The 14,912-nt window shown below is 55.7% G+C and overlaps 1 protein-coding gene across 1 annotated transcript in view; it reads left to right on the plus strand.

Moving 5' to 3' along the window:
• Positions 1-478: 478 nt before the first annotated feature.
• ZNF385C (zinc finger protein 385C) overlaps positions 479-14,912 on the plus strand; it is a 41,716-nt gene continuing 27,282 nt past the window's right edge. Inside the window, exons 1-2 of the mRNA XM_040245368.1 lie at positions 479-548; positions 8,106-8,357. Coding sequence (XP_040101302.1) covers positions 515-548; positions 8,106-8,357 — 286 coding nt within the window. The 5' untranslated portion in view covers positions 479-514. The remainder of the gene's footprint in view (positions 549-8,105; positions 8,358-14,912) is intronic.

Below are 14,912 nucleotides of genomic sequence, written 5' to 3' on the forward strand. Positions count from 1 at the left end.
ATGGCAACCCACTCCAGTATTCTTGCCTGGAAAATTCCATGGACAGAGGAGCCTGGTGGGTTACAGTCCATAGGGTGGCAAAGAAGCGACTTAGCATGCACAGGCAGGGAAGGTCACAGCAGGCCAGTGCGGGGTGGCCAATTTGGGGTCCCCTCCCCCCAACTCTGGGACCCTTTGGAAGGTGAGGGGCACTCAGGACTGGCCAGCCAGGGGTAGAAAGGCTACTCACCGATGGGTCCAGCCCTGCCGCCAGAAGAGCCCCTGAGTCTCCTCTGTCTGCTGCCCGGGGAGCCCCAGCGCCAGGCCACTTTCCCGACCCGCTCTTCTGCGCTCCGCTCCGGGCGGCGCGGCTCCTGGCACCTGCTCCCCGTGGGCCGCCCAGGGGCGGGCTCCGGGGACGCGGCGGCTGCCCCGAGACGCGCGGGCCCGGGACTCATCCGCCGCGCACCTCCGGTAGCCAGGAGCCAGGAGCCGCCGAGAATCCGGACCGCCCCGGGCGGCCGCGGACGACTGGATGCGGCCCCGCTCGGGTCGGAAGCGCCCTTCAGGTAGGCGCGGGCGCGGGCCGTGGGACCGCACTCTCGGCTCCCCATCCCAGACCGACGCGCCGCTGGGACTGAGCGCCCAAGGGGGCCCGCGCGGGGTGGGGGTGTAGGTGGCTCCGTAGGGCTGGTGGCAGCAGCGAGGACCCTACCCTGCCTTGTGTTTTGGGAAGGTGGGCGACAAGAATCACGGCTTAACCGGAAACCGAGGCTGGGAGGGGGGACAAGGGTGATGGCCAGAACTTTTAGCTCCCAGGAAGTAGGGGAAGGGAGGCTGGCGACCACAGGCCAGGAACAGCGAGACTTATCCCGAGAAGGGACAATTCTCCGCAGACAGGGGGATTGACCACAGAACCTACCTTTTTTGTCTAAGTTCTTTAGAGACTCCAAAAATCAACTCCCACCCCATCAGACCCTGAGATAGAACAGAAAGGAAGGGGTGGGGGATGGGAGACCTATTGTCTTTTGGAGGTGGGTGGGTGCAGAGAGTACACTCATCCCCGCCCCGCCGGGGGGCCCCCCCCCCCGACTCCGCCACCCCCATCTCCATTATTCACAGTCATTGGAGGCCACCTTGCCTGCCCCTCCTCCTTCAAGCAGAATGCCTCCTCTTCTGTCAGGGTCAGAGGTAGAGGTTGGCCCTCCTGGCCTTTGTGGGAGGCAGGATTCCGCCTCACCCCCGCCCCACCCCGCCTCGACAAAGCTCAAACAGTCCCTGGACCTCTCAGCCCTCCTCCCTCTGGCTCTCTCTCTCTCTCTGACTCATTCTCTCAGCCTCATCTTGGAAGTGCTGACCCTGGGGCCATCACGATGGGGAGCCTGGTTTGGGGGAGCTAGCGTTCAGGCTTTGGGGGAGTTGGGCCGGTAGAGCAAGCAGTGGATGAGGCTGAACTGTGCCAGGGTCCTGGGCAGGGGGCTTGGTGTGGGTGGGGGGGCTCTCCTGTACAAATCAGGTTCCTAGGCCTTGCCTGGAAGCAGAGGTCAGAAGAGGGGACACTGAGGTTAATCCCCCCCGCCCCCACTTTAGAGGCAGCTGTTCTGTGTTACCACTGTGGGCCCTTCGAGCAGGGATGCAGCTGAGATAACAAGAAAGACTTCCTTCCGGAAGGTGGCCAGAGGATCTTTCAGGGGAGTATCAGTGTCCAGGAGAGGCAGCCCTTATCTCTAGGGTGTTCAGAGGAAGGAGGCCCTCTGGGACTCCCAGCCAATAGGGGGTGAGGATAGCCTGGGGGGATGGTGACCTCACCTCTGGACCATTGCTCTCCATCACCTCTCATGCCCTCTCTCTTGCTTCCTTGGAGCCAGAGTGTTGACTTTCAGCACCACTTAGCCAGCTCACTCCTGAAAACCCCAGCACCCAGCCATCCCCAGGGAAAGGTGACAGGCTTCATCTCTCATCACTTCGGATGGGACAACAGATATGACTGCCTTGGTCTGTCCAGTGGATCCCTCCCACCCCCACCCACAGCAGCCCAGCCTCAGGGCCTCCTGCCTGGCAAAGTGGGGATGTGTGAGCTGGGGGTAGGCATGGCTGCCCCCAGTCGGGCCATCCCACTCCTCTAGGTGGGAGTCTCTGACTCCTCTGGGGAGTCTTGGGTGTGACCATGGGTGACCCCAGCTCTCTGGGCCATCCCCTGGGGGTGCCGCTCTGTGGGGGCCGCACGGTGAACACCCTGCAAGGTGTCAGCCTTGGGAGAGCAGAGTGCTTGGTGGTGGCTCCTTGGGGGCCTGTGGGGGGCAGCCAGGCCCAGGAGGGCTCACACTCCACAAGACAAGAACAGACGAGGCCTCTCTTCTTCCAGATACGACCCCATACAGGCCTGTGACCCTGTGAGTGATGGGATGGGGGCCGCCGGGCTGTGCACCCCTTCCCCTGCATCACAGGATGAGGCCTGTCATTTCGATTGTGAGCCTCAGGGTTGCTCTGATGGTTAACAGAGGTGATGTCTGTCCAGTGCCCGGAAGGCAATGGGCACTCGCCACAGGGCAGTTCTTTCTATGTCCCCACCCCACCTTCCTCTGGCCGCTGAAGCTTGGCATCCCCCCTCCACCCCAACCTTAGAGGCAGCTGCTCCCTGTGGCCACTACAGCACTGCCTGCAAGGGACCTAAGAGATTAGCCCAGCCCAATCCCCTCTCCTTAAAGACAGGGAACTGAAGCCCAGAGGGGCAGGACTGGCCCAACTTTGGCCAGCCAGCCAGGCTCCCTTCTCAGAGGCAGTGCTGGGGACCTGGCTTGGGGAGGCGAAGGGTAGATATTGGCAGACCTGGGGGAAAATACCAAAGTGTAATTGGGCTCATTAAGGATTAGGTGAGGGAGCCCTTCATGCCCTGCCAAAGGCTGGGGACAGGCCTGGAACCCTCCTCTCCTGTTAACCCTTTGCAAAGACAGGTCTTCCCCAAGAACCCCCTTCTCCAGGATTCAACAACTTCCTGCTCTGCACTCACGGCCTCCGAAGAATTTCTTTCTCTCTAGCCATCTTTGGGTAGTGCAGTGCCCAAGGATGCCACTGACACCTGGGGCCCCGAAGTCCACTGACACTCAGCAAGAAGGGGTGGAAATGGGCTCTGGGGCCATATCTGAGTGCTCCCTTCCCCCAAGCCCCCTCTACCTCCGCGAGGACAGACACACAGACAGCAACCTCGTGTGTGTGCTAAGTCGTGTCTGACTCTTTGAGACCCAATGGGCCATAGCCCTCCAGGGTCCAGCCAAGAATACTGGAGTGGGTAGCCATTCCCTTCTCCAGGGGATCTTCCTGACCCAGGGATTGAGCCTGGCAGGCAGGTTCTTTACCACTAGCGCCGCTGGGAAGACAGCCACCTTAGTCTCCATCAATTCTCCTGTGCTGGCATGAGCCTGCCTTCAAGTGGGTGGCTCCCTCCCTGGTCCAACACCCCCCACCCCCACCCCCGCCCCCTGCTGCAGGAAGGTGAGAACAGAAGGAACTTTATCCTCTTCCTGTGTAAATTACAGACAGACACCTGGGCGCACCTATGCTCTTTTTCTCTGCTTTCACCAGGTCTTTTCCTGAATTAAGTCCAATTCTCCCCTGTCTTCATACCCTCTCTTCCTAGTCTCTCTGGCTCTGGCCTCCCCCCTTCCCTGCCCAGGGGGTTGGCATCTCCCTGCCTGGCATCTGGGACAGTAAGGACTGGGCAGCCCTGAGCCTCACCGGGAGCCCTTCTTTGCATTCGTAGTCCCCCTCCCCACCCAGAAGTTCAAACCAGGGCATAACAGGCTTTAAAGTGAGAAAGAAAGTGAAGTCGCTCAATCGTGTCTGACTGACTCTTTGCAACCCCATGGACTGTAGCCTACTAGGCTCCTCTGTCCATGGAATTTTCCAGGCAAGAGTACCGGAGTGGGTTGCCATTTCCTTCTTCAGGGGATCTTCCCTACTCAGGAATCAGGCCCCATGCATTGGGAGTTCAGAATCTTAGCCACTGGACCACCAAGGAAGTCCCCCAGAAGCAGCTCTTACACTGTCTATGTACTTTGAAGCAAGTCCTCTCCCCTGCTCTGGGACTCAACTTCCTCTTCTGTTAAAGAGAGCGTGTCCTGTCCAAATGTGGGTCCAGTGAGGGTGAGTCATGCTGGTTCTGAATAGAAGCCAGCACAGGGTGTGCTGACCTCTTAATGCTCACAGCAGGGGTTAGACCGACATGTGTGTGCGATAAAAACTGCCCACCCCTCCACATTTCTGGCTAGGAGCCGTGGCTGACCTGGAGTGGTGGAGCTCCCAAGAGGACAGCTGCGAAGCCTGTGTTAGGCAGGGCAGGCTGCAGCAGGCCCAGCAACCTGGCTGGTGGGTACACAATTAGCCCCAGAATCCAGGCGGGCCCTGTGAGCCCAGAGGCTGTATATCATGGGAGTTTAATTAGCCCCGTGGCAGATATTTGTCTGCTCTCTTGGACAATGTCCTGGGCCTGCCTGTCATAAACTGCACTGAGATTTCAAAATACCACTGTCCCCCTGCTGCTGGGGCAGCCTGCTCTCCTGGGCAAGGCCAGAAAATCTCACTCTCCTGGAGACTCTTCCCCCTGGCTGATTGGACCACCCCCACCCCCATACTCGTACCTGGTACTTTTTTCCTGGTCCGCTTTCCTTCTGAGAGAGCAGGGGAAGACTTGTAAAGGCAGGAGAGTAGCTGTGATGACCTCCATCTAGAGGTGAGAGGATGTAGAATCTTACAAGGTGATGGAGTGACTTTCCTGTGTGCCCTCTGTGGGCAGAGCTGTCCCCTGGACTCCAGACATGATGTCCAGGAGTTTGTTATGGCTCAGAGGGGCAACCTAGTTGCCTCAGAAGTGTGGAGGAGTGGAGTCTACCCTCCTGGGTCGGAGTTCTGCCTCTTACCTTCCCGCTCGACGCTAGCTGCGCTATCTGGAGGCTATCTCTGGTACTGCAGTCCAACCAGACCTGCCTGTAGAAGCAGCTCCCTGCCACCACCTTGGTTTTCACATGGTGTCCTCCCGTGTCCGTGTGTGGTGCTGTGCTCAGTCGTGGCCGACTCTTTGCGACCCTATGGACTGTAGATCACCAGGCTCCTCTGTCCACGGGCTTCTCTAGGCAAGAATACTTGCCTGGAGTGGGTTGTCATATCCTCCTCCAGGGGATCTTCCCGACCCCCGGATTGAACCTGTGCCTCTTTGTCTCCTCCGTTGGCAGACAGGTTCTTTCCTACTTGTGCCACTTGGGAACTCTGTGCATGACTGTGTCCACAGTTCCTCCTTTTATAAGAACACCAGTCATATGGGGTTAGGGGCCCACCCTAACTCCATCTTAACCTAGCTAATAGCATTTGCAATGACCTTATTTCCAAATAAGGTTGCATTTCATATTCTGAAATGCTGGAGATTAGGATTTCAACATACAACTTTGAGGTGGGGACAGATGTTCAGTGACAGCCTCATTCCATGAGCTGGGCATGATGATACCCACACCATGACTCAGCTACACTGTGACATGCATACAGTGACACAGATTCGCCCCAACAGACAACAAGGTAACCGAGACAGTCACAGTGACCCAGGTACACCATGATAGACACATAGAGTGACAGACGAAGGGACTGCATTCACAAGCTGCAAAACACAGACACATCCCAGATTTAAAAGAACCGATGTTTATAGGACCCTGAGGGGTATTTTACAGAGAGCAGCTCGTCTAATCCTCACAATGTGCGTGACTTGGGAACTGCTCATCACCCCATTTTACAGATATACAAATCAGAGGACTGAGGCTCCAGTCACACAGCCAGGAAGTGACAAGCTGAGGTTCGAAACCAGGTAGCAGTCATTTCAGAGCTAGTGCTCTTAATTGCTGTGCCACTCTGGTCCATTCACTCACACTCCCCACACACGTAATGACAGCCGATTTTGTGGGCACATGCCCACAGAAGTGACAAGCAGTTTACTGAGAGCAGGGGGTGGGGTCCAGGGACTACAGGCAAGGTTCTTGGCTGTGAACTTGAGAAATGAATTTGCTTTGTTCAGATGTGGGCTCCACCACTAGGCGTGTGGCCTTATGGGAATGTTACGGCCATCACTTGACTTCACTGGGTCTAATTTGCAAAATGAACACAAATCTAAAGACATAGGAAATGCCTTTTAAGAGGATATATTAGTTTGCTCAGGGCTTCCCAGGTGGTGCTAGTTGTAAAGAACCCTCCTGCCATTGCAGGAGATGTAAGAGACACAGGTTCAGTCCCTGGGGGGGGAAGATCCCCTGGAGGAGGGCATGGCAACCCACGCCAGTATTCTCACTTGGAGCATCCCATGGACAGAGGAGCCTGGCGGGCTACGGTTCATGGGGTTACAAAGAGTTGGACACAACTTAGCAACTTAGCACAGCAGCACATTAGTTTGCTCAGGCTGCCATAACAAAGAACCACAGACTGAGTGGCTTAAACACCAACTATTTATTTTCTCCCAATTCTGGAGGATAGAGGTTTGGGTTCAAGGTGTAGGGTTGGTTTCTTCTGAGGCCTTGTTCCTTTGCTTGCAGACTGCCATCTTTTTCCTGGGTCTTCCCATGGTCTTCTCTATGTAACTGTGTCCAGATTTCCTTTTTTTTGGCTGCCCCATGAAGCTCGTGGAATCTTAGTTCCCCGATCAAGTATCGAACCCACGCCCTTGGCCGCGAGAGTGCAGAGTCCTAACCACTGGACTAGCAGGGAATTTTTGAAATTTCCTCTTCTTAGAAGAGCACCAGTCATATTGAATTAGGGACCACCCTAATGACCTCATCTGAACTTGATTACCTCTTTAAAGGTCCTCTCTCCAAATTCAGTCACATTCTGAGGTACCAGGAGTTAGGACTTCAAGTCATGAAATTTGTGGGGAGAGAGGACGGGGTCACTGGGCACAATTCTGCCCATATGAGAGAAAGGGGCTCAGTCATCTTCACTCAGGCCCAAGCCAGGGGGCAGCCCCAGTCTGGGGGAGAGACACAGTTCCTGACATCAGGAATCCTCTGTCATGGTGGGGGAGACACAGGCCCTGCCCTTAGGAAGCCCCCAGCTAAAGCAGAGGCAGGAAACGTGCACACAGATTCTGGAAGGAAGTGAAAATCAACCCAGTTCAGTCTGAGGAAGGTCATGGGGCAGAACAGAGCCCATTAGAGGCAAAGTCTGGTGGGAAAGATTCAGAAAAGGGAGTCAGAAAGGAGAAGGGGAGGGGCCTGGAGGGGTGGTGTGCATACTCTGCAGGGCCCAGGGTGTGTGTGTGTGTGTGTGTGTGTGTGTCTGTGTGTGTGTGTCTGTCTGTGTGTGTGTGTGTGTGTGTGTGTGTGTAGGGGCTGTGTTCAGCAACCCAGGCAGCAGAGCCCAGATTTCCACTGAAAACACCAACTGTTGTTGCCATAGCCCGAGTGGCCAGCACAGCAGGGGGTATTGGGAGCCACGTGGCTAGGGGTGGGGATGGCTTCACGTGCTGTCACTGTGTCACCGTGTGTGAGTGTCACTGGCGCTGGGCACTGGGAGGCTGGGTTTCTGTAGTCCCTCCTCTGGCCCAGCAGCTTCTGCGTCTCCAGCAGGTACCACAGGCCTGCCTGTCCCAGGATAGTCCACGTCTGGGCTGAGGCCCAGTCTCCCTCTGAGTGCTTTACTCTGAGTCCCTAAACGTTAGGCTCCCAGTGTGTGACCATTTCTTTTGTTTTAAATCTTAAAAAAAAATTTTTTTTAGATTATTTATCTGACTACAACAGGTCTTAGTTGCAGCATGAGGGATCTAGTTGTCTGACCAGGATTGAACCCAGACCCCCCTACACTGGGAGTGTGGAATCTTAGCCACTGGATCACCAGGGATGTCCCAGTGTGAAGCCATTTCTGATATGACTGATATCTTCTGATATCTTCCAGATATTCCTGCATTTCACTGCTGCTTTGTCTGAAATAGGCCCCATCCTGCTCGCTTTGGCCATTCTTGGGCTGGGGCTTTCAGAAGGAAGGCCCCGGGGAGGTCCAGCTGGGACAAAGGGCACAGTCATCTCTGGGTTCTAAAGCCCTCTTGCTCCTTCTGTGTTCACCGCACTCACCTTTGTTTACCTGCCTCCCTCTCTGCCCAGGTATGAAGCGGCCACTGAGCCCATCTCCCGCGGGTGAGAAGGAGCCCCCCGTATCTGAAGCTGCTGAGTGCCCCCCTCGGCCCCCAGAAGCACCTAAGCCCAAGCGGGAAAGAAAACGGCCCTCGTACACCCTTTGTGACGTGTGTAACATCCAGCTGAACTCAGCGGCCCAGGCCCAGGTGCACTGTGGGGGGCGAGCCCACCAGAGGCGCCTGCGGCAGCTCAGCCTTGAAAAGACAACTCCCGGGCCAGGTCAGTTGGGAGGGGCACTTCCTCCAGACTTCCTCCAGACTGGGCCCCTGTGAGGGGCTCTGGATCTCTGGTCTTTCTTTGTGGAGTCCTTCAATCTGAGGGACCCTCAGTGGGATCTTAGGGTCTCAGGCTTCCCAAAGGCCATCCAGTTTTGTTTTGCATCTGGACAGCTCTCTCTGGGGTCTCTCAGGGCCTGGGGTCTGAGGCCTCCCCTGGATCTGGGGCTCTTCCTGGGGGATCTTTTAGGACCACATCCCCTAAGTAGCATTTCTCCAGCCTGGAGCCCCCTGGAAGGTTGTTTTCCAGTTAAGGGACTCACCGGAGTGTCCTGGTTTTCTGCTCTGGTCTCTGCAGGCCAAGGTCAGTGAGGTACACAACACGTCAGCTTAGGGCTGAAGAGTGGTCAGGAGAATGGGGGTGAGGGGGTGCGGGGGGCAGGGAAGTCCCCCTCCCTCTGGCTGCCGGACTCCTGGCCAGGATTTCGGCCTCTCCCTGGATGGGGTGCCGCTGCAGAGGTTTGGCTGGAAGAGGGCCACTGGCTACGAGGAAGATTTCTGGGCAAAATGGGTGAATGGATCTGTGAGGATGATTCCAGCTGACAGGCGCATGGGAGTCACGGGAGAGATGGGCAGCAGTCGGCTGCTGGCGGCAGGGGAAGTAGGCTCAGAAGCAGGCCCAGCATGGGAGGCGGGAAGGGCTGGAACTTCTGCCTGGTTCCTGGAGGCAGCCGCAAGAAGCGTGCCCTGCACACACACCCAGCAGCCCAGGGTGCTCTTGAGGGCTGCCTGCTGCCCAAGTGTGTGTTCATGGGGCGACCTGTGTTCCCAGTACTGTGCTGGGGCCTGGAGACGACGAAGTCCCAGTTCTATACCTGCCCCCGCCCCCCGCGCCCCCACCGCCGCCTCTTGCTCCCACTATGACTGAAATCTTTCAGGCTGAGATAGGAAAAGACCAGATGAATGCTGTGGGTGGCATGTGGGACATGCCCCCATGGGAACAAAGGAGAAAGGGTGATTCTACCTGGGGGTACCACAAAAGGCTTCTTGAAGGAGGGGGCTGCACTGAGCTTTGGAATAGGGGTGAGGGGAGGAGGGATGTCTCGGACAGAGGACACTGCAGGAGCAGAGCTGGGAATGCTCTAGTGGCTGGGACTGTTTCTCCCATCTGAGCATTCCCCCATCGGGGCTGGACCTCAGGACATGACTCTGAATAAGAGCATATTCGACTGTATGTGTGTGTTCAAAGTCATTCATTAATTCATCAAATACTTAGCTGCTGTTTGAGGTATTCATATTTTTTCTTTTATTAGTATTTTTCTATTGAAGTATAGTTGATTTGCAGTGTTATGTTAGTTTCAGGTATACAGCACACTCAGTTATATATATATATATATATATATATATATATATATATATATTCTTTTCCCCTATGGATTATTGGGAAAATAACAAAATATTGAGTGTAGTTCCCTGTATTATACAGTAAGTCCTTGTTGTATTTTTCTTCATTGATCTTTATTGAGATATTACTGACATATAACAAATGTCAGTAAGTTTAAGGTGTACAGTGTGGTGATTTGATACATATATATATTATAAAATGATTACCATAATAAGGTTAGTTCATATTGCCACCCCCTCACACAATTATGATTTTGTGTGTGTGCACTGATAACAGTTAAGATCTACTCAAGTATATAAGGCAGTATTGCCAATCAGGGGCTTCCCTGGTGGCTCAGATGGTAAAGAATCCACCTGTTATGTGGGAGACCTGGGTTCGATCCCTGGAGAAGGGAATGGCTACACAACAGTCTATGGGGTCGCAAAGAGTTGGACACGACTGAGCGACTTCACTTTTCACACACTCCAGAATTCTTGCCTGGAGAATCCCCATGGACAGAGGAGCCTGGAGGGCTACAGTCCATAGGGTCGCAAAGAGTTGGACATGACTGAGCAGGCACACACTTGCAACAACTCACAACAACTGGGGTACATGAGAAGGAAGGGGGTGGGATGAAGGAAACACATTCTGGAGTCTTTTCTGCAGGACTTGGTGACTGATGAGATGTGGGCCAAGGAAACAGGAGGTGCCAAGATAGCCGTAGCCTAGAGGGTGCTATGATGGGCAGTTCCATGATCAGAAAGGAGGCTCTCAGAGGGAAGTGGGGCTGGAGGGTAGGGGTAGCTGGGGAAGGCCATTCCTGTGGCCAGAGGACTCTGTCTCACGCCTGCTCCCCTCTAACTCGGGCTCTGCAGGCCCTCCTCCTGGGCAGTGGTTCTCCTTCCTCTCCCATTATCCCAGAGTGGAGGGAGCATGTGGGGTATGAGAGAAAGGACCACAGCACCTAGATACCGGTGGCCCAGACAGGCTGCCCAGAGGGAGGGAGTCCCCCTTCACTCGGCTTCCCTTTTCTCATAGCCCTAGTACGGGCCAGGTGTGGAGTCACCTGGAGGACTGAGGCCTGGTACTCCCCTCCAGATTGCTAAACAGGACAGGGTAAGTCACCTGTCTGTGCATCCCTGAGCCCTTGGGCCCTGTGCTGGTCCAGGGCAGGATGCCAGGATTCTGCGCTGAGCAGTGCTGGCCACTCAGGCTAGGTGGCCGACCTTCCCACCACCATGCTAAGAGGAGCGAGCATCGCTGTGGGAGCATAGCAGGAGGGTGGTGATGGCTGTGACTAGAGCAGGGATGAAGCCAGAACCCTCAGATTTCTGGGAACTCTGGAATCCCGGGGCTCCAGTGGGGAACCGGTGCTCCATTAACCTGGTTATCTTCGAACCTACTTCAGGCCATGACCCCCCAGCATCCACCCACCTCTCCCATGGACTCTCCTGTCTCCTTGGCCTCCTGAGAGCTGGGGGTGGGAGAGGCAGCCCACAGCAAGAGATGCTAGCAACTTCCCCCAGGGGTGGGGGGTAGGGACCTCCATTCTGCTGAAGGCCTTTCCCAGGCCTTCAGGAAAAGGAAGGGGGTGGGCCAGGGGGGTCTTTCTGCCAGAGCAGAGGAAGGGACTGGGCCAGAGCAGAGAGACCTGAGGCCACAGCTGACTGGGGCTGGGACTTCCCAGGTGGCACTACTGGTAAAGAACCTGCCTGCCAGTGCGTGAGACTTAAAAGATGTGGGTTCGATCCCTGGGTCAGGAAGATTCCCATGGAGGAGGGCATGGCAACCAACTCCAGTAATCTTGCCTGGAGAATCCCATGGATAGAGGAGCCAGGTAAGCCATGGTTCATAGCATCACAAAGAGTCGGCCACAACTGAAGCAACTTAGCATGCACTAGAAGCAGAGCGAGAGTCACACCTACTGGGAGGAGGCTTGAGGTGAAGTGTGAAGAGCCCTTAACACACCACTCTGTCCTTGGATGCCTGAGATCTCAGGCCTGTGACAGCCAGGAGGGCCGCCCCGCCCGTTCCCTGGGACGGTGCTGAGGGGGTGGGGGTGGGACGGCCCAGTCAGGCCCCTTGGAGGCTCCCATTCTAGAAGGCCTCCTGGAGCTGTCACTCTGATTAGGGGTCTATGAGGCTGGAGCCTTGCTCAGTGACAGGCTGTCACGGGCAGTGAGGCGGGATGGTGTCTGGAGGATCCTGTCCCCGAGGCTTCTATGGGAAGGAGACGTGGGGGCCGTTCTCTCTCTGAGCTTCATCCCCAACACCTGGGTCAGAGCCCTCCTTACTCAGCCTTACCCAGCTTCCACCCGGACTGAGCCTGGAGCACCCAGGAAGGGGCACTGGCTGGGAAGACAGCAGGAACCCCACCCTTTCCCCCAGCCCCTACTCCAGGTCATTCCCCTACTTGCCTTCCTCCCCACTGGTCTCCCACCCAGCCGGCCCTTTCATCCTTCAGGAGTTCATCTTGAGCCATCTTTCAGCCGCCCTGCCCCTCGTCCTGTGAGAGGGGTGGGCACCAGGAACCCCAGCTCCAATATGGCTGAAGTCAATGACCCTACTGACCATCACACACACACACAAACACATACACACACACATACCCCTAAACAACTGTGGATAGTTATTGAACATCCACAGAGATAAAGGTTTGCTGGCTCAACCCTCCACCTCCAACCTCTAGTGTGGATGTGGGGCCAGCTCCAGGCTTGGGGGACAGACACCTGGACCTCGATCTGGGGGGACCAAGAGCTGTGATGTACACCCAGCACCAAGTTGAGCATGTGCTTGGGAGATGAACTGTTTGCAAAGCGCTTCCACGTGCAGTGCAGCACTGCATTCCTTTCTTACCCAGACATCCCAGAGTGTGGATGATTGGCATTCAGCCCTCATGTTAGAAATTGAAATATCTTAGAGCTCAGAGAGGGTAAGCAACAGACCTAAGGCCACACAGCCAAGTTCAAATCCCAGCATCTCTGACTCTAAATCCAATCTCTTGTGCCCTCCCCACCTTGTGACTGTTAAGAGAGACGGAGCCTTAGTGTTTCAGGAATGGGGAGGGGGGATGACCCAGAGCAGGTGGACAGGCTCCCAGGACAGGCTGATCAAACACGCAGGGCCCATGCCTTGGTGTCCTCAACTGAAAAAATGGGGAGGTGCCAGCCATCTCCCGCTCTGCCTAGGCTAGCTAGGGACAGGGAGGGGAGCCTCCTAAATCCAGTTGGTTCCTCCCCCGTCTCTGGGCAGGACTGACCCAGCTGGCCCATCCCCTGCCCCCCATCATTGCAACATGACACCAGAGGGGAGAGAAGGGGATTTCAGAAATGTCTTAAGCTCTGGCTTAAGGGGAGTGAAGGGTAGACCCTAAGGAGGACAGGAAAGCAGAGATGGAGGCAGACTGTGTTGGATTTCAGGGCAAAGATGGCTGCAGTTGAATCAGACGTCCCTGTGCCTTTGGGAATGAGAAGGCATCAGAGTGGCAGGTGGAGGCTGTTCCCGGCCCTGTGCCCTCAGACCTAGCTCCTGTTGTAATCAGTCCCTCCATCTCCTCTCCTAGTCTTTGCCTGCAGAAACCTCTGGCTGCATTCTGAGCCCCAGAGATCAAAGACCTTGAGCTTGGGTCATGCCTGAGTCACTGGTTTGATGAGCTATTCACCCCCCACTCCCTGCAGATGGATTAATTTCAGTCCCATCAGGAGGTCCTGAAAGCCCTCCAGCCTGTCCCCCCACGGCTTCAGCATCTCCCTTGGTTGCCAGTTCCTCCTCAGTGGCCCCTCCCAACTCATCCTGAGGCCTCTGCATGCACGTCTCCCCCTGGCTCCAAGGCCTTCCAGGTGGTTCAATGGAAAAGAACTCACCTGCCAAAGCAGAAGATGCAAGAGATGTGGGTTCAGTCCTGGGTCAGGAAGATCCCCTGGAGGAGGGAATGGCAACCATTCCAGTATTGCCTGGAAAATTCCGTGGACAGAGGAGCCTGGGGGGCTATGGTCCATAGGGTCTCAAAGAGTTGGACACGACTAAGCACGCACACAGCACCCCCAAGGCCAGTGAGTTCTTGCAGTCTAACCAGCAGTGCCTCCTGCTGCTGTCCTCCTTAATGCTAGGTGATGTAAGTGCCCTCACTGACCCTGGACAGCCTCCCCGCCCCCTGCCAAAGGTGTGAACCTGACCATCAGCACCTCCCCCTAGGGACCACCAGGAAAGGCAAGGCTGTCTGGGTGGAGAATTAGGGGGCTTAGCTCAGATCCCTGGCCCCACAGAAGACAAAGGTTCTGTCTGTGTCTCTAGGTGGGTTAATTAGCTCTGGGCTTGAGTTTCCTTCCTCTGAGCACACCCACAAGCCCTCCCCCCAGAGTCTTTTCCTAACAAACCTGTTTTCAGGGGCTGCTGCCACCAGCCCCTCCCCAGATCTTCTTTGCAGCTGGAGAACTGGCTGCTCCAGAGATTATGGGTTATTGTCTGGTGGAGACAGGATGCTGAGGGGGTGGGGGGCTAGCGCTGGGACCCGGGCTTGGAATGCGAGGCTGGATCCAGCTGTGTGGCTTTTGGCTGTCTCCCCTGACACATTCCACCCCACCCTCCCGGCACCAGGTGCCCAGGTGAATTGGGAACCAGCAGGTTTCAGGAAGAAGAGGGGAGGGAGGAGCAAAATGAGGAGAGAAAAGATGAGTGGGGAGGGAAGGGTATGGGTAAGCCGGGGTGACAGACCTTCTAAGGTGATCAGATAAATGTGCCCCTCCCCCTCTTCCTGGCATTGCCAGGTAGCAGATCTGGCCAGCAGTCTCCAGGTCCTGAACTGTAAGCCACCTGGGCTCCCTTCCCACACCACCAAGGCCAATACTCTGGGACACTCTGTACTTCACTTTCCCTGTAGCCTGCTGTGCTTAGTTGCTCAGTTGTATCCAACTCTTTGCGACCTGACCCCGTGGACTGTAGCCCACCGGGCTCTTCTGTCTATGAGATTCTCCTGGCGAGATTCTCCTGGCAAGAATACTGGAGTGGATTGCCATGTCCTCTTCCAGGGGATCTTCCCGACCCATGGACTGAACCTGGGTCTCCTACTTTGCAGGCGGATTCTTTACCATCTGAGCCAATAAGGAGGTAAATAAAAGATAATGGGAGCAGAGGATGAGTAAGGCTGGAGAGAAGAACAGGGGCTCCTGCGGCAGC

Source organism: Oryx dammah, unplaced genomic scaffold (genome assembly GCF_014754425.2).
Source record: "Oryx dammah isolate SB20612 unplaced genomic scaffold, SCBI_Odam_1.1 HiC_scaffold_8, whole genome shotgun sequence".
NCBI classification, from domain to species: domain Eukaryota; kingdom Metazoa; phylum Chordata; class Mammalia; order Artiodactyla; family Bovidae; genus Oryx; species Oryx dammah.